Here is an 18,713-nt window from a genome sequence, read left to right as displayed (position 1 = left end):
CTAGTTCTACATAACCTTACATGTAATGCATTGCTGTTTTACAAGCAGTTCATTATGGGCATTTAAACCATATAGAGCTATGGGAAAAAAGAGATCAATCCAAATGTTTCTTAAATCTCAATCTCTCCATTCCAGTGTCGGTTGAATTCCAACACAGAAATGTTGTCAGTACTTCAGGGCATCTTTAAACTGCACTGAGTTGTTACACTTTGAGCATGGTTTCCATACAATATATTTTTTAACAAGAGAAACCTAAGTTCTAGCTCTTTAACTCCTTTAGTCTGATATAGTCAATTAAGCTCTGATGGAAAGGATTTACATTTCTTAAATCCCAATTCAAGCTTCCCATTTTTAACTGTCACCTTTGAGCTTCCGTAAAGCCTGATAGTTCTCCTTATAGAAAATGCAATGTGGTAACGGTAACTAACTTATATTGTTCCATGTCTAAACATATGCTGTTTGGTGCTTGAATTGGAGCCTGTATAGTCCTTGAATTGGAAGTTGAAGAACCTTTGGGTGAGTCCCATGAATAGATTCAAGATAATTACTGTAAATATATTATATATATTATTCATGGGTGTAGTTTAAACAGTCAAGGGCAAAGAAAGCCCTATTAAAAAGTACAAACAACCACTCAACACACACATGACTCATTGAAAAAATAATTGCCAAAGACAAGAACTTGAGTTTGCAATAAATGTATTTGTCTGTGATTTGTGTGGAGTTTTTTCAGCGGGGCTCCTAACCGTCCCCTTCTTCTTGCTCTTGCGCTCGTAAGAAGCTGGCCTTTTTCTGGGCGACGCGGTCCTTCCTCTGTGCCAGAGATAACTTGGCGCGATTCCACCTGCCGGAAACAAAACACAACAAGAGCCCCATTAACATTCAGCTCAGCAGAGAGAAGTGTTTGTCCGTTCAGCACTGGGCGCTCCCCAGCACAGAAAGCAGGGTTCCTGGAGCTTTCAACAACTCAAATGTAAGACTTTTTAAGACCACTTTGAATAGAATTTAGGACCTATTTCACGGCAAGAAAGTATGAAGGAAAATTGCTATGAAAGAAGAGATACGTCCCATAATTACTTACAAAGTAAATGTATTCATGTTTAACATAAGAACGATGACTGAACATAAGAGCATAACCGTACAAAGAACTGTGTTAGACACAAAGTGTGTATGTGTGTCTGTGTGTACGCATTCCCCTCCACTGGTTTCAACCAAGCACTAAATTCGATGTTTTTCAACCAAATACGGTTGAACTTACACATCCCCATATTTATTTGTAAGTAGATTAGAAGATACCGGAGTTTCTGACTGCCGCTAGCTGAAGCTCGGTTGCTAGGTTACTAGCTGGGTGTTCTCCGATAAGGGGCCAGGGGTAACAAAGTTAGTGATTACTGGTTCCATGTTGATTTATTTCAATACAAATTGTTGGGGGGAACTGAAAGGCTATTGCCGTACTGGTTACTTTGCAGCCCGGACATTTCCCCCAAAACACATTCCCAACACAGAAGTACCTTTCAAATCCGATCATTTTTAAGACCTTCTAAATCATATTTAATTTTTTTGATCATATTTAAGACTGTTTAAGGCCTTAAATTCTGATTATCAAATGTAAGATTTTAAGACCCTGCGGGAAGCCTAAGAAAGGCAATACTTAGACAGGGTTTTTCTGAGGGTAGCAGTAATGGGACAGGTTCTTTAAAGGTTGTATGGTGGATCTAGCTCAAAGACAGAGGAAATGCACCTTCTAATTTGTCTCCTGTGTAACAGCATCATTAAAGACGAAAATAGCAAGTAACAGATGGAAATAAGAACCCACCTCTTCTTCTTGACGTCTTTTAGGGGTTTCTTTTCGAAGACGGGGTTTGCTCTGATGCCGGCGTGCGCTTTTTCGTACATTTCTTTGACCTGAAAAGAACAGAAACAAGGAGACGAGTGTTAATATACGATTTCTAGATCGAAATTAGACTTTGTGCATGATGGTTCGTCTCGCTTCTCTCAGCCCCGTCTTGAAAGGACAGTAAACATCAGCTAGTGCATATGAAGGACCAACTACATTTTGCTCAGTGAGATTTGTAACATCATCAAGAAGCAGAGAACCAGCAAACAGAAGTCAAATCACTGAAAATATGTATGTAGCCATGCTACAGCTGATGCAATTGTGCAAAGAGACGTGTTGAGCACATTCAGAGTGTGTAGTGTGGGTCTACAGCGGTCACCTTAACTGTTGCTATGATCTTGAGATACTGAAATCCGAAACATTTTCAGTATGGCTCCCTTTAACTCCATATTTTAGTTTTAAAGTAAACCCTTGACTGTTCTCTGGTGGACAAATAATGTAATTGGGCATTTTTTTGTTAATTTCTTATTGAGCAAACTGTGTGTCAATTAATATTACAATTGTTCCTGTTTATGCATAAACAAAAAACATGGCTACAAGTAGGCTACCTTTGAACCAATCACATTCCCATATTTACTCACCTTTTTTACTAAGGTTGTTATTTTTAGGGATGGTATTGTGGGTAAAGAATATGGCCAAAATGAGGTACCAAGTTGTATAAAACGTCCTTATTCAAACTATATTTAAATCCGTTTTTTTTAAATTACATATATGGTATTGTCATATTTTTGGGCGATTTCATATATAAAGTGCCTTCACATAAAGTAAGAGAATTTCCTTTTAGGAATAATCATTGTGCTTGCCTGTGTAGCTATGTTATGTGTCGTCTATATTGTGTGTAGCGAGCCTCCATCTTACTGTGTCTGGCGTGACTCCGCTCTTGATGAAGCGAGAGAATTGTTTCTTGTAGGCGTCTTCGTCCTCCTCCATCAGGTAAGACATGTAGTCGGCCACGTTCATGCCCATGATGTGTCTCCGATGCACCTCTGCGTCAAACTCTTTGGTCTCCGTGTCGTAACCGGGGAAACGCTTTAGACTGGAAACAAGGGAGAGCAGAGATCACGTTATTTTTAGTGAAAGAGTAGGACTATTCAACATTTACACTTTCCATTTGGTATGTTCTTCTTCAGGTCTCTTGTTATATTGTTTATTCTTCTAACACCCTCTGCCAATTGATGACAGACAGATGTTGGCTGTGGTTCGTCTCGCTTCTCTCAGCCCCGTCTTGAAAGGACAGTAAACATCAGCTCGTGCATATGAAGGACCAACTACATTTTGCTCAGTGAGATTTGTAACATCATCAAGAAGCAGAGAAGAACCAATAGCCACCAACTGGACCTGTCACCAACCACAGTGGAAATTAGAAGTGATGTTTATTTGATAAGCAAGTTTTATTAATGGAATAATATCGAACAAATATTTTCATTTCATATAATATCGAACAAATATTTTGGCCCTTAAAAGTCTATTCATTATCTCCTATCACTACAATCATTTGGGCGCGCTTCATAGTGGTTGCTGCAGATCTTTATTTGATGCTCTTTGCGCACCTTCAAGACTTGCTTAAAAAAGGGGTACATCTAGTTAAGAGCTGAAGTAGCAAAAAGGGAAAAAATAACCTACAATAAAATGCTTATAGGAGGTTGCTTTTGTAATTTCCCATAAAGTACTGACCTGTGAGGAATGGCCAGCCCTCCGTCGACTCCCCCCTTCAGTGCTCCGAACACCTTGTTTCCTGTGGTGGTTCTGGCGAGGCCTGCATCCAGGTAACATGTGAAGGCACCCGGCTTTCCGTCAATGCTCTCTACGTTGAACTCGTCTCCCGTTACCTCCACCTGGCCCTCGTACACCTGGTCCATGCCAAATTTGTTCAGCAGCTAGGGAAAGCAGGAAAATACAAAAGAGGATGTTAGAATTAGGGATGCTCCGATCACCAATTTTGGGGCCGTTCGCCGGAATCAGTATCGGCCGATAACGAACCGATCGAGTGGGCGGGGCCTATGGGGATCTTCCATTTAAAGTGATGTTTAAAACTCAGTTAATGGAGCTCATTCACTGGCGCTTCCACAAAAAACCAACATAATTATTACATTCAAATGAAGTACATTATTCAAGTTTACATTAACTTTGGATAATAACACGGGAGAAATGAGCGGAAGCGCTCTTTTCCTCTCTCCCCCTCCTGACAGCCTGTCAGTATCTCATGTAGCTCACTGATCCAGTAATGAGTGACCCGACAGTGAAGAATAAATATATTTATAACTAGTTTAGCTTGTTCCCGAGGTAGATAAAATGGCTAAGTGTGTTAGGTCTAACTCTTAGTGAGTGTTCTGCTCCGCTCACCGTCCGTCACAGCGGGTGGAGCTGCAGGATTTCTGCTTCACACACGTTGCACCGCTATTTTATTGTCATTTTCGGACACCTTAAAATACTGCCAGACCGGTGAAGCCATTTTGGCGAGCTTGTTTTGCCGCGCACAGAGAAAAGTGTCATGTATTTTACATCGTGCGATCGGCTCTCACGATCGGCCTTTATAGCAAGCACCGATCAATCGGCAGAGAGTGAATATCGGCCGATATCGATCGGAGCATCCCTAGTTAGAATACAGATCTGTTTACAGAAGAAAACACTCAATGATCACACTCTTACTGATTTTGATGCAATAAATCAGACAGAAACAAAGAGACAAGTGTTAATATACGATGTCTAGATCGAGATTAGACGTTGTGCATGATGGTTCGTCTTGCTTCTCTCAGCCCCGTCTTGAAAGGACAGTAAACATCAGCTAGTGCATATGAAGGACCAACTACATTTTGCTCAGTGAGATTTGTAACATCATCAAGAAGCAGAGAACCAGCAAACAAATCTAAAACATGTGCCGACACCTGCAACTTCCTGTGTGTATGTGCTCTTACCCGGCGAGCCAGCAGCAGGCCCGTGCAGTAGGCCGCAGCATAGTTGGTGAGGCCTACACAGATGCCATATTTGGGCAGCTCGTGAGAGTAAGCAGCACACACAATATGGTCTCCTTCGACCTTTGCATAAGCAATCTGAAAAGAGAGACAAAGTGTTGAGTCAGGGGGTCATCAATAAGTGACCACGTGGGGTTCACTCAGTCTCACATTAACTGACCTGGCAGCAGATGTCCCTGTTGGAGAACCTGACGATGATTCGGTACTTTGGTGTGTTGTACTTGTTCTTGTCCTGCACAACCAGGCGCTTCCGGGCGAAGAAGTCCGTTTTTCCCTCTGTAGAGATAGCAAGAAACAATGGTTACCGAGGCACAATTTTAATACATTTTAAAAAGTTTTGTGGTGCAAAAATACAACCAGGCCTGTGACGCTGGAGTAAAGAGAAAAGCCTTACCTCTCCTTCTCCTGAATTTGACCTGATATCTCCTGAAGTATGACTTGTTCTTCACCACTTTGACGAAACCCTTGGTGGAGAGTCAATATGTTAGCATGCTAGCTATAAGCGGGGAAAATAACATGCCAAAGTAACACAAGTAATGCCCGTTGTTTTGAGCTTCACTCTGTTGACAATTTCATATAAAACAAATTAATGTATTTATAAAAAGCGTGTTGTGGAATATAGGTCAGCTGAGGTTTCGTCAGGCATGGAGGTGCCACGCTGGAGCTCAGAAGCTCGCCGGCCATGTACGACCGAACAGCCGCAAACATCCACGAACATCTGCCGCTCAAACCACTGGAAACACTTTTCTACCATCAGACATATATCTAAACACCCAGACTGTGTGCACTGGATAAATATTGATGTATTTTACTCACCATTTTGAGCGGATTTTGCGCCTCTTCCTCCTGGACTCAGATGTGCCTCTACAACTGGCGGAAGGTTGCCTTGGCTCTCTAGTCTCTACTCTTCGACGTCCGGTCTGTGAGCACGAGCACCCTCTGGTGCCCCGGAGGACACCACGCATGCGACACAGCGCATGATAGATGTTAAGGTCATGAGGAATATGTTTCTCTGTTGTCCCCGTTCATAAAGCATAAAGCAACAGCATCAGAGCACGGTGCAGAGTCTCTAGATGAGTTTACAGTAGTCCGTCGTTCTTATTAAACATCCATGTTGTAGTCCGCTGTATAGAAAACTGTAGTTTCCATAGTTTCCCCACAGCAGCAGGCGCACATTTATGACCTCCGCTGGCGCATCATAAACACGTCGGATAGTGAAAGTGCAGTCGGATTCTCTAAAGTACCGCAGTCTCTTCTCCTAAATCCTTTTGAATTCTCCTATCCACTATCCCTTAACCCCGTGACGTTTCACTCAGAGGTCAAGGAATAGACGATAGGGTTAGAATTTAGGAGCTGATTTTTGGACTATTCGACCGCAACCCCGGTTTCTCAAATTTACCTACCCTACCTTTAACAGCAAATACAAACAAATTAACAAAAGAAAAGACATACAGTATATCACTAGAGATTTTAAATAATATGAAAATACGAGATACATTTGAATACACTACCATATACAATTTCACTAGGCAACAGACATGTATAGAAATATAGCCTACTACAGAAATATATTGACACTGGATAATAAATACATTACGACTGTGCAGCAGTGATTTAGCTTCAGGGAAGGAAGGTTATCACTTATAACACAATATAAGGCACATTCTTGTGTTACTTAATGACATTTTCATGAGGAAATACAAATAATGTCCAATTTGCTGTTATTGTTTATGGGTTTCTGCTACTTAAAGCTCTATTAATACATGCTTGTTATTATGTATTTTCTGTTCAATAATTATAATGATAATAAAATAGTTATATAACACATTATATACAATAATTGCAACTTAAAGTACTTGCAGAATGGACAAGAACTAAACACAGAGAAAGCTCACTATATTTGAGCACTGAACCACATTTTAGACAGATTTAGTCTGACTGTTAGTCTGTACATTTCCCCGCTGCATGACTGATGAAGGAATTCTGATACTGACTTCACTCCCAAAAAAGTTCTGGACTCATTTGTTCCTTTGCTTAACATTATGTTTTAATGTTAAAGATCATGCAGTTAAAAATCTTTGTGCAGTTCACTTTGAAACCTTGTATGGGTATTAAAAATGTAGAATGTTAAATGTAGTCAAGCTCCTATTCTAAACCCTGCTTGTGGGTAGGCCTACAATGATCCCTAATTTGTGAAACTGATTCAGTATAGTACAGGAAAGAAGAAAATCAACCGCAATGTCTCTTTACAGAAATCCTAATCCATTAGTCCACATACCTTGTTATCATCTTCTTCTTGTAATCACTTTCAGATGAAACTGACACTGCCAATACGCTATTTTCAACATGTCACACATTATAGCACAACCTGGAAGACTGCCGTGATATACCAGTATGACTTACACACAACGGCACATCTCATCTGAGATAACCTTCAGCAGCAGTGAGTCAGTGACATGAGTCAAAAACATATTAAAAGGCACACGCTTCACTCACACTGTGGATCCATCTATTTCCAAATACCAGGATGTTTTTTCTGCTTATCCACACATTCTACGCTGTGGTTAATAAGTGCAGTGGGCGTCATGATGATGGTGTCAAACAAAGGGCTCAACATGACCCCACAGGTCTCACCGACATGGACAAGAATATATTCTGGATGTTTTTGCCTAGTTCATCTGTGCTAAAAAAAAAGCTTAGTATATGTCAATACATCAATACATAGCTGGTGTTATTTCAATTTAAACAGCGGTGGATGAATAAGAGTGATCACTTAGAGCAACGTTTTAATAAAATTAACTAATTTAAGAGTTAGATGAGAAGATTGAAACAACTCAGCTTGAAACAAGGTCACAGCTAGGACAAGCTTAGCTTAGCTGAGGATGGATACAGCTCCCCTAAATCCCTTCTAAAGCTAAATAATTTAGTCTAAATTAACATATTAGTTATAGTTTGTTTATTTTTACAAAAACCTAAGTGTAAAGAAATAAGTTGGTGTTTTAAAGCTTGTAAGTGCTAAACAATTCCGTGGCTTGTTGCAGGGACTTAGCTAAGCTAACTGACAGCACTACACTCATGTTTAGCCAACCAACCATACAAACATGAGAGCCTTACTACTACAGGAATAATAGTGATATTAATATTGTCCTCCTATTCTCAGTTATAAAGTTAATAAGTGTATAAGAAGAACAATTGAATCATAATTACCCTATTATTTACCACCACAGATCTTCAGAATGACAGGGATATAGTCAGAAGTTTGCAGAACAAACTCAACAGTAGACTATACGTTTCATTGACACATTTAGTTTTACGTTACTTAAGTCTGTTTTATTAAATGGTCAACTTTACATTTGACACATTTTGTTGTATGGGGAAAAATCATTTACCAGTTGAAGTGTCAAAAACCAAACCAGCTCAGTGTCTATCTGTGAGCTCAATCAACAACTAGCCTTCTTAAAAAAAGGAACCAGGGTCTTCTGCTTTTCCGTTAGAGCAGAGATAGATAATATCCCTCACAGTCACTCTCGGCGCAGATGTTCTCAGTGTTAGATAAGAAAAGTCAAAGTCACTATGTGGACAGGTTTGTTGCAGCCGATCAAGCTCTGTTTCTGCAGAACTGATTTCACAATAATGAGAAGCAACTGTCCAGTCATGCAGCCGCGCTCCGCGGTGATGAAGGTTCCCACTGGGGGAGGAGGGTGTGGTGGGTGGAGGGGGTAACACTGTTAGCACATATTAACACTTAAAATGGTCATTCCCTGAGTTTATTTTGAGCTTGACTTTCCCATGCTACATTTTGATATGCCGCTCACTGCCTCTCGTTAACATGTGATATTGACAAGGAGATCTACCACAGATTTTCTTATCAGCTGCTAATACATGTTTTTCTCCTAAAAGTCACAAAATATAATCGAAAGAAGTCGGCTTTGAGGTTGGACTAGAAATGACTTGCAGAAAGTCACACATCAAAAATGTGTTAACAGGCACGCCACAGTCAGATAAGAACACGGCGCTTTGTTGACAGGCAACACACTCCCCTGCCTCTTTTTCTCACTTCTGAATGCTTTTATTTCTCATGTGTATGCAAAGACATTGTAGAAGTCAGAATTGCCGTTGGCACATGAGTGTGATTACACCTGCAACATGCATGTACCTCATTGACCTGCCACTTCGTTTGCATGTGCTACAATACTTTAAGTTATGTGTAAAAGTCCGGAACTGAAAATGTTACCCAAGTGTAAGAACAGATAAGTAAGCGAAATGTACTTAAATTATAGTAAAAATACCCATAATGAAAAATGTGTCTCTTCAAACTATTATATTATGTTATTCTGTTTTTATCCCTTATAAATACCTGTAAGAGCATTTAACTTTAACTTTAATGGACATGAATTATAACTATCATTTATGTTTATAAATGGCGGTTGTGGCTAAGTGGATAGAGTGCTGGACTTCGAATCCCTGGGCAAGACACTTCACCTCAAATTGCTCCTGTGGGGATTGTCCACAATAGGCCTACTGAATGTATGTATGTAAGTCGCTTTGGATAAAAGCGTCTAACAAATAACATGTAATGTAATGTAATAGATCTTTTATTGCAAATGTGCACCTTTGTATGTTTATATAATATATTTTATTTTATTGACTTCTAAAATGTCACGAAAACCAGTTTCCCTGTGGGGTTATTGAAGTATTGTTGATTCTGTTTTTAGGTTTGCCAATGTTGAGCCAATTGAAGAAGGCTATATTAGTAGGACAGAACAGCATCGTATCATGTACACATATCATCTTTTTTATTCATTAAAAAAAGGTAGCAAGTAACCTTGAGCTAACCAATCAGAGCAGACTGGGCTCTCGAGAGGTTCTGCAGCACAGGCAGTATGAGACAAATAAAGACCTTTTTGAACATTAAAGCATGGAGACATGTCAGGGTAGAGTCACAAAATACAAATATGAACCTGAAAATGGGCAGAATAGGGCCCCTTTAAGTAGCATGAAATGGAAATACTTAATTAAAATACAAATTTGTACATAATTAAGTTAATATACTTAGTTATCACACCACTGCCTGTATGGCATATAGTGGAACACACAGAGAAGTCATTTTGAGCAAAATACAAATCAGTTCTGCTGAAACTGAGTTCTGCTAACTTTAACACCAGACAGAATATTCCAGGAACAGCAGAGATGGGGAACAGATGAAGTTTGTGTGTGAAAGCCTTGCCATTTTTCACAAACCGCCAAAAGCGACAGCATCAACTCAAAGTAGCTTGCCTTTTTAAGAAATTCAGGAACAGTGGAGGAAATATTTCTATCTGAAAGCCAATATTACATATCTCGAGTTGAAAGTGTCAACGCTACACAGTTATTAAGAACATAAACAACACCTCAATGCAAACTCACACATGAACTGCAGGCTTATTCAGGCTTCACTGTGCCTGTTGAACTTTGACCTTTCAAACAGCCGCATCACCCTCCAGTCGTGCACAGAGACACAATGACCAGGAAGCACGGAACAGGTTTCTTCACATCCACACACCAACGTCCCCTGATGAAATGCTCAGTATTTAGGAAATACATTTACAACCAGAAGCTGCTGATCGCAGTGATGGATGAGGGAGGTGATTTGTGGAGTGTCTACAGCACAAATCCAAGCATCCGTTCAGTGCAACATGAGGGTTTCTCCGGGGTTTGCCACTCTCAAGGTTTTGTTGTTGCCTAGCCTTGCTGAGGTTTTAGGATGTAAGTGTTAAATCTGAATAATTCAGGTAAATTGACACAACAAAATCAATGAACACAAGACTTCTGTTGGACCTAAAGATTTAAAGTGAGTGTAGGCGAGGTAAACAAGACGTTTGTGGAGCTACTGTGTGAAACAAGAACTGTCTTGCGGTCAGCAGCGTCCAGTAAATCATTCATTGTGTTCACACTCTGTCCCTATCTGGTGGCTGCAGTTGGGGCGCAGAGCTCGATGAGATTCAGACGGCCACCGACAGCAGAGGGGGGCTGCCTGCAGTTGAACCTAAGGTAAAAGGACTAAAATCAGATTGTAGCTGGAGGGAAAGGGACGGAGATGGTTTATAAGAAAACAGAGGGAGGGGCGGGGGTTGTCACACTGTGGTTAGGGTTCTGGAGCCAGAGGAACCTGTGAGGGGATGAGATAGCATGATGTGGTTTTCATTGAGACGCCACAGCAGAGGGGAGGTTCAGAGGTTAACGCTCACACTCAGAGCCTGGGAAAGTCAGTTTAGCCACAATAAGCTATCATGGCATGAATACATTGCATGTAGAATACTATGAGACAAAAATGATCACTGGTTTGATATATTATTGCTCTTCAGTCTGAATATCCTGGAGTATAAACTGCACAAACGTCGCAGGATGAATCTTTACACACTTGTTTCTATTTTCGTCCATATGAAAACCAAATCTGTTAAAGTTTCACTTGTCAGCAATCTGACTTGAAGTGAGACTTTGTCAATTTAAAAAGAAGAAATAACACAATTATGCAACCAAAAAGAGTACAAGTACAAATATAATCAATCTGTGCAACAGTTTTATAAAACTCAACTCAGACATGTTATGTCTTCCAAACATACACTTCCTGTGTTGCTTTTCTCCCTTAAGTACTCCATTATGTTGTTTGGGTCCATGTTCAAAAATTAAGTTAGACGAAATAACAATCGTAAATGATACTAAAACACACCAATAACTTTTCCTGCTACAGTGTTATGGTCTTTTATGACCAGTACTTTAGGAAGGCTAATGTTAGCAACTGTTAGCTAACTTTTGTCTGTTCTGCAACAGAAGCCAGTGAGCCACTTTCTTTACTTTTGCACCTGTTTCATTATCCCTTACTGTCACATATAGCAATTTGTGTTAACTAATGTCATAGGAGTAATGTTGACCTGCAACACTTGCGGCACTTGGCAGCTCCAGGACACTTAGCCCGTTCAGTGGGAGTGTCTTTAAAATGTACGAATGTTCTATCTTATAAATAAGAAAATGATAAAGGGCACTGGAGCTAACATTAGAAAGTTGACTCATCTGACAGTGAGTCCAAACGGTCCCCCTGAATCAGGCCCCCGGTGCTGGGTTTGCTCTTGCTGCATTCGAGCTAACGGCTAACTGAAGGTCCTACTTCTGGTGAACAGCCTCCCAACGGCGGGAAAAAAAAGGCATGTGAGCGAGTCACATTTTTGTTTTCGCATCCACGGGCCCTACTTCTTCTCTACTTCTTCATCTTTTGTTGAACTGAGGGCAGACTGGCAGGGTACAAGTGAAGTGGTATTATCAGACAGGCCAGGGCTAACAGCTTAGCATGCTAATTTCAGAAGCTATCTCTAAAAGACAATACCAAGACAGTTTCAACATTATGTCAAAACAAATTCTGTTCCTAATGTTGATTTTTTACGTGTTTTAAATTCACATCTTAACTGTGCACCTTTTAAACAAATTAGGGTCAAAATCAAGACAGCGTTTTCTTTTGACAGGCTGGGTGAACTCTGCTCCTCTTGTCAACATTCACACACATGCGGTATAAATGCTGCGGCCTCGGGTATATTAAAAACTACGAGGAGTCCCCACAGTCTCTCTCTATCCTCGTGCGGGTGCAGAGAGGGGCCCAAAGTTGAGCTTGACAAAATAACTTTAATGGCTCAACAGCACAGAAAGTCTTTATTTAACACCCCGGTGGTGATCCGCTACTTTGACAAGGTACTCAAGAGCTGCTGCGAAAAGCAAAGCAAAAACACAAGAACCCCCCCTCCTTCTTTCCTCTGTCTGTGATCACTGCGATTGGGCTTCTATTTCAATCACATACTTGCTGTAAAACTGAAAGAGCGAGAATCAAGGCCTGCGGGGGAAGAGGTGGGGGGGGGGGGGGGATACAGACACAAGAGGCTGTGGCAACACTGATAGCGTCTTCTCGACTCTGCGTTGGGTTTCCTGTTCTGAGTCAGTGTGTAACTCTGAGTTTAAACCTGTCAAAAACACTGTCCTTCTCTAACTCACTGCTTATGATTGAATTGAATCAGAATGCTGTCAATCAGCAGCTGGATTTGTAACCTGTTATAATATTTAAAATGAAAAGCATTTATTTAATATTGCACAATTCTATTTCTATTGTTACTTATTTCACTATTTGTATTGGTTCAATTGGTTTTATATTCTATATATATTTATGTTGCATTGTTGGAGGAGCCTTGGACTTAAGTTTTTCATATTGCAATAAAGCCTTGAATCTTGAATCTAATTATGTTTGTGTGTCTCTTAAGATGTGATGTTCTAGGATAAAATGTGGCATCTATTGTAGAGATAATTTGACTTTAGCTTTAAGATTTATCTCGCTCAAGTCTAAAATGATCTTAATACAGAGAAAAACTGATGTGGTGACAAAAATGGCTATCTGCTAATTAAACCTAAGAATTATTCTTCAAAATCCCAGTAATGTCAAACTTTATGGAGTGATTTCGCTTTTATTTTGTACCGTTTTCGGCCAGTGAAACATTTCATAAAGCTTTCTCATGAAAGTTAAGTGCTGGCATGATTGTGTGAGTGAGTTATCAGAAAAATAAATCCATCATTTTTATTTACATGGAGAGTCATATTGAAAAATCTAGCTTGTAATAATGAAAGAAAAAAGTTTTAAAAGCATCAAGTGATTTATTTTTAGAACCAGTGGGCTCCTTTATCAAAAACATGAATCAGTGTTTGAATGTCATGGCTGAATAACATGAAAATTAATGTCTGAGGGAGGGGGGAGGAGGGGAAAGTGCGTGTGTGTGTGTGTGTGTGTGTGTGTGTGTGTGTGTGTGTGTGTGTGTGTGTGTGTGTGTGTGTGTCTCTCAGTGAGTTTTATGTGGCGTGTCTCTGCAGCCTGTGCGGATATTTAGACAGTCAGCCTGTGTGTGGACAGAGTTCCGGGCAGTGTGTGTCCTCAGAGCTGGGAGACATATGGGACATGTGTTCAGCGTTATGGCTCGGCTATCTGCTTGCAGCTCTGCCACTTGTTGCAGCTGCACCAAACAAACCCTGTTCCCACATCGGAGAAAAATCGATAGCCTGTCGCTTTGCTTTGACCTTGAACACAGCCCAAATCTTCGCTATGATTTGTGACAGATTGGAAAACTCTATGTTGATTCAGATTATCTTGTTCTCAATATTCCACTTGACACTAAAGTATCCAGTCCTGAATTTCTTTCAGTGGACAGCCTAATTGCGCCTGAGTATAGGGGAGGGGGTTTTAATGATGTAAAACAATCAGGCTGAAGCAGTGTGTCTGAAAGGGACACCCGGCTCCCCAGCAGCAGGCTGGTGTGCGGAGCGCCCGCGCGCGTCTCTTTAACAGGATCACTTTACAAGCAGCCAAACAAACAGGCCATTATCCATCACAGCCTCTCTACCCGCACAGATCCACAGGTTTAAAGGTCTAAAACACTCAAATGATATAGTTACCGGCACGTGTTGCAATGGTCTGGCTTGATGAGACAATTACCAAGTTTTATTGTCAAGTCGGCTTTTAAAATACATTCCAACGAGCACATTTAATCTCGATTTCAAATAAAATGAATTTCAACTGACATAATACACGCAATATTTACAATGGAAAAAAAAATCACTTTTTCCATGCAGGAAAACCAATTTGAAGAAACGGTGGAGTTATTAATTATTGTATTATTATTGGGTTTTTTATTTATCTTTTTGCTTATTTGATACTTAGTTATTGTACGTTGGTTTGTTTGCTGTTTTTGGGTCGCTGAAAAAGATTTACCGTCAAAATGCTAGCCTATATAAATATGTGACTGAATTCAAAAACAATAATTTCTTGAGTTTTAGAAAATAACTTTCTACAACTGTGGACACCAATCGGACAATTTGTATTAGGCTAGAAAAACATATTTCTGCGTGTAAAGAAATGTCGTTTAAAAAAAATAGGTTTTCCCTTTTACAAACACTACATTGTAATAATAATATAATAATAATACATTAAATGATTATCCTTTAATTGAATCACACTATTCCCCTTTACATTAACCAGGTTTGGTTTTAGTCTAAAACATCTCTATAAAGTTCCTTTTACGATTCAGCCTTCGTCAGCTTAGAATAAAGACTTACAACAAGTCCTCTTGGTTCCCATCTCTACAGGGACCCTTCGGGGGGCGGTGGTCGCGCTTTTGGCCACCTGCCCTGCGACACCTGGTAAACGATACAGTCTCTCTGCGCATGCGTAATAGCTGGCCAAAAATCCCAACGCAGTCTCGCCTGTCAACCAATAGTGTTGCAATCTGTCCAGAGATAAAGTCAGAGCAGCGTGGAGAGGGTGAAGTGAAGTGGAGGATTTTCAGAGCCGCAGCACACCAAACACTGAAGGAGAGTAAACATGCCGAGGTCTTTCCTGGTGAAGAGTAAACGGGCCCACAGCTACCACCAGCCTCGGTACCTGGATGATGACTACAACAGGCTGGATACGATTCTGGCACACGTGTGCGCAGGTACGTTCACTTGTGCGTAATTACGCACAGAAATGATTGAATAACGCCAGAAAGAGCGATCCGTGGAATGTATATGTTTTTCTCATCAATATAGCATTCATTTCATTTTCAAACCTTTATTAAGTTTCATTGCTCTCCTCTGTTGTCACTAGAAACCAAATCTCAGGCGGAGTTTGAGTCGAGCTTGGAGCCGCAGGAGGATGTGAGCGGCGGCGCAGACAGGCTGCCCGCCGGGGCCAGGCTGCTGTCCCCGGGGTCGCTGTCCTCCAGCTCCCCGCTGAGCTGCGGAGGCAGTGTGTGTGACCGATCCTCCGACTGTGATTACTGGCGTCCCCCGTCCCCGTCCTCCTCACCAGGTATGTACATATGGTGTCTTTCAGATTTGTTTGTTAGAGTTGCGTTTGTCCTATTTGACTTGTGAGGGTGGCATTGCTTTTAGACAAGATAGTTTACATACAATGACATTTTTGTTGTCATGAATCCATATCCGCGTTATGAGTGGGTTGAAAATGTTCAGCACCGTTAACTGTATATCCTGGTAATTTTGGATGATCATAAAGGAGAACCAAGATAAAAACATTTGATAAATCATAACTTATAAATACATTGTTAAATATTTCAGTCATCCTTAGACTCTTTGCTCACAAAAGTGTTGTTGATAATGTGCAACGTTATTTTGACGCGGAGACCTGAGGGTTTCATTGTTGTTGTTGTCTGAAGTTACTAATACGCATGTCCCCTATAGCCATTTCCAATGAGGCCAAATGCATTTGAAAATGATCCAATACTAAGACACTGCTTGAGCTTCACATAATCTCAAATCAATAAGATTGTCCACTCACATTACATCCAAATTATTCTCCAGATTCAGATAAATGCTGCACTCCAGCTGAGGACGGGAACCCCTTCGACTCCCCTGTCTTTCCTTACTCCTGGACGGCGTACTCGGGCTCGGAGCTGAGGCATCTGGTCCAGGGGCCATATCATCGCCATAGAGAGCTTCACTCACCGGGTGGCCTCTACGGTGCAGAGGACAGCGGCGCAGAGCCTCTTTACGCACAGCGGGGCCCGGTGTCCAAATGCTATCAGGACTTTTCTTCAACGGCCCACCAGATGTGCAGGATGCGGGACGGGGACGAGCTGTGTGTGGATGTAAAGCAGAAACCTCGCGTCGCGGAAATCAAGTCTGAAAATGATTTTGTCTGCTCTAACATCGATTCCAGTGGATCCTTTAAATGCATGAAATGCTGCAAGGTAGGCCCGAAACCACATCAGTCATATTATTTTAATATTTATTGAGATTGTTGATATGTTAAAAATTATTTTAGTCGTGTTTTATTGGTTATCATTGTGCCAGATGTATATTAAAATGTAATAAAGATGTCATTCCACACATAACAAGTGTGTGATCAGAATACATTCGGCAGTTTTTAAGTTTAATGTCGAAGTAAAAATCACCTTATTCTTCCAAAGTCGTTCTCCACGCCCCACGGTTTAGAGGTGCACGTGCGGCGGTCACACAGCGGCACGCGGCCGTTTGAGTGCGGGATCTGCGGGAAAACCTTCGGACACGCAGTGAGCCTGGATCAGCACAGGGCGGTTCACTCTCAGGTAGGCCTCTCACTGGAAATAAAGCTGCTATAACTTTAAGGCCCACACCCCGTGCGTAAAGGGCCCAGATTGCGTAATTTCAAACACAACCGCACACATTTGCGGTTTTTACTGTTTTTCTGCATTTAAATATTATGTATTTAAAGCCTTCTACAATGACATGTTGCATGTTTTTTTTACAGGAGAGGAGCTTCAGCTGTAAAATCTGCGGGAAAAGCTTCAAGCGCTCCTCCACGCTGTCCACGCACCTGCTCATCCACTCTGACACGCGGCCTTATCCGTGCCAGTACTGCGGGAAGAGGTTCCACCAAAAGTCAGACATGAAGAAACACACATTCATCCACACAGGTAAACACCGCAAGAACAAAATAAATGCAAAAAAAAGTGTTAAATGCCTCTTCGTGCGAAAACGCGTAAAATGCCTCTTTGTGGACAATTTCTAATTGTGTGATCTCGTTTGTGCTGCAGGTGAGAAGCCGCACAAGTGTCAGGTGTGCGGGAAGGCCTTCAGTCAGAGCTCCAACCTCATCACGCACAGCAGGAAGCACACCGGCTTCAAGCCGTTCGGCTGCGACCTGTGCGGGAAGGGTTTCCAGAGGAAGGTGGACCTGCGGAGGCACAAGGAGACGCAGCACGGACTCAAATGAGCAGGCTGCCATGCTTCAGCACTTACTGAACTCTGACTATTTATATGGTCTTGTTTTATTGTTATTCTATTGTTTGTTGCATTGGCCTGTATAATGTTGAATGTAGTTCATTATTTAGCCTGAGATATTCTTGTTGATTTCATGGAAATAAACGTGTATTTATCAAGTGAGCTTTTACATTTGAATTCAAATTTACAACATTTTAGGCTGTACAAATTGTTTCAAGAGGAGAATGCTCTTTTTGTTAATAGTTTCAACAAAGAAATGATGACATTTTATTTAACCGATATGCCAGGAATTAATCATACATTTTTCGAGCTCAGTTTTATTTTAAAATAGGAATCGACAAGCCTTTCTACATTTATGTTTTCAAATTATAAGACAATATCCCACACTGAAAAAAATGAAACGTTGACTTACATTTATTATGTCAACAGATTACACATGATTAGGTTAGTTGAAAGCAATGCTATTAAGTTGAACCTAATATTCTTTATTTAAACTTAATATTATTTTCAACTAACCTAATACAGTTATGTGTAATCTGTTGACATAAAACATTTAAATTAAGACAATGTTTCAACTTCTTCAGTGTACATCATGTAGATATTTTTAAGGTTTTGACAATAACATCTTTAAATAATGGTTTGAATCCTCCTTTCCCCGATCCATTGTAGGAACGTTGTAAAAAACGAGAAGCTGTGTTAATCTAAGCAGGCCATCAATCACGTCCACATGACAGCACAAAGTTATATCTCCTCTGTCGAATAGAAAAACGTTTTGCTGCCTGCGCACCTGCTCCAAACCAAATATCTTCAGACACACATTGTTAACATACCCATATAACAAATGTCATTACAGTGTCATAAAGCTCCACGTGAAGGAAGTCTGAGAAACTTTTATTACAGCACAGGCTCAATAAGCAGAATGTCCATATGGTGTTTTCAGGGGGAAAGCTGGGTGTGATTTATTTGGCTCTGCAGAGGTTAAACATCCAGAGCTCTAAAACTTCAAGGATGTGATTTGCACACATTGCACCACAGATTGTAGACATGCTGTACGGTAATGCTGCGGCACAGAATCAACAGTA

The 18,713-nt window shown here is 40.7% G+C and overlaps 2 protein-coding genes across 2 annotated transcripts; one reads left to right on the top strand and one right to left on the bottom strand.

The window, feature by feature from the left end:
- Positions 1 to 682: 682 nt before the first annotated feature.
- On the bottom strand, positions 683 to 5,892 carry rpl5a (ribosomal protein L5a). Its single transcript, XM_034138000.1, has 8 exons — positions 5,686 to 5,892; positions 5,264 to 5,333; positions 5,030 to 5,145; positions 4,813 to 4,947; positions 3,572 to 3,774; positions 2,756 to 2,933; positions 1,817 to 1,905; positions 683 to 844 (listed from the first exon to the last, which is right to left on the bottom strand). Exons 1-8 carry the CDS (start codon positions 5,686 to 5,688, stop codon positions 742 to 744), a joined length of 897 nt encoding a protein of 298 aa, XP_033993891.1. The 5' UTR covers positions 5,689 to 5,892; the 3' UTR covers positions 683 to 741.
- A 9,252-nt stretch (positions 5,893 to 15,144) lies between these two features.
- On the top strand, positions 15,145 to 17,789 carry gfi1aa (growth factor independent 1A transcription repressor a). The gene is made up of 6 exons (XM_034137999.1): positions 15,145 to 15,365; positions 15,518 to 15,721; positions 16,231 to 16,619; positions 16,839 to 16,976; positions 17,159 to 17,324; positions 17,445 to 17,789. Exons 1-6 carry the CDS (start codon positions 15,254 to 15,256, stop codon positions 17,621 to 17,623), a joined length of 1,188 nt encoding a protein of 395 aa, XP_033993890.1. The 5' UTR covers positions 15,145 to 15,253; the 3' UTR covers positions 17,624 to 17,789.
- The last annotated feature ends 924 nt before the right edge of the window (positions 17,790 to 18,713 follow it).

The sequence above is a fragment of the Trematomus bernacchii genome, unplaced genomic scaffold (genome assembly GCF_902827165.1).
Source record: "Trematomus bernacchii unplaced genomic scaffold, fTreBer1.1, whole genome shotgun sequence".
Classification (NCBI taxonomy): Eukaryota; Metazoa; Chordata; class Actinopteri; order Perciformes; family Nototheniidae; genus Trematomus; species Trematomus bernacchii.
Note: the sequence above shows the minus strand (reverse complement) of the source record. Positions and strands in the feature narration are given on the sequence as shown.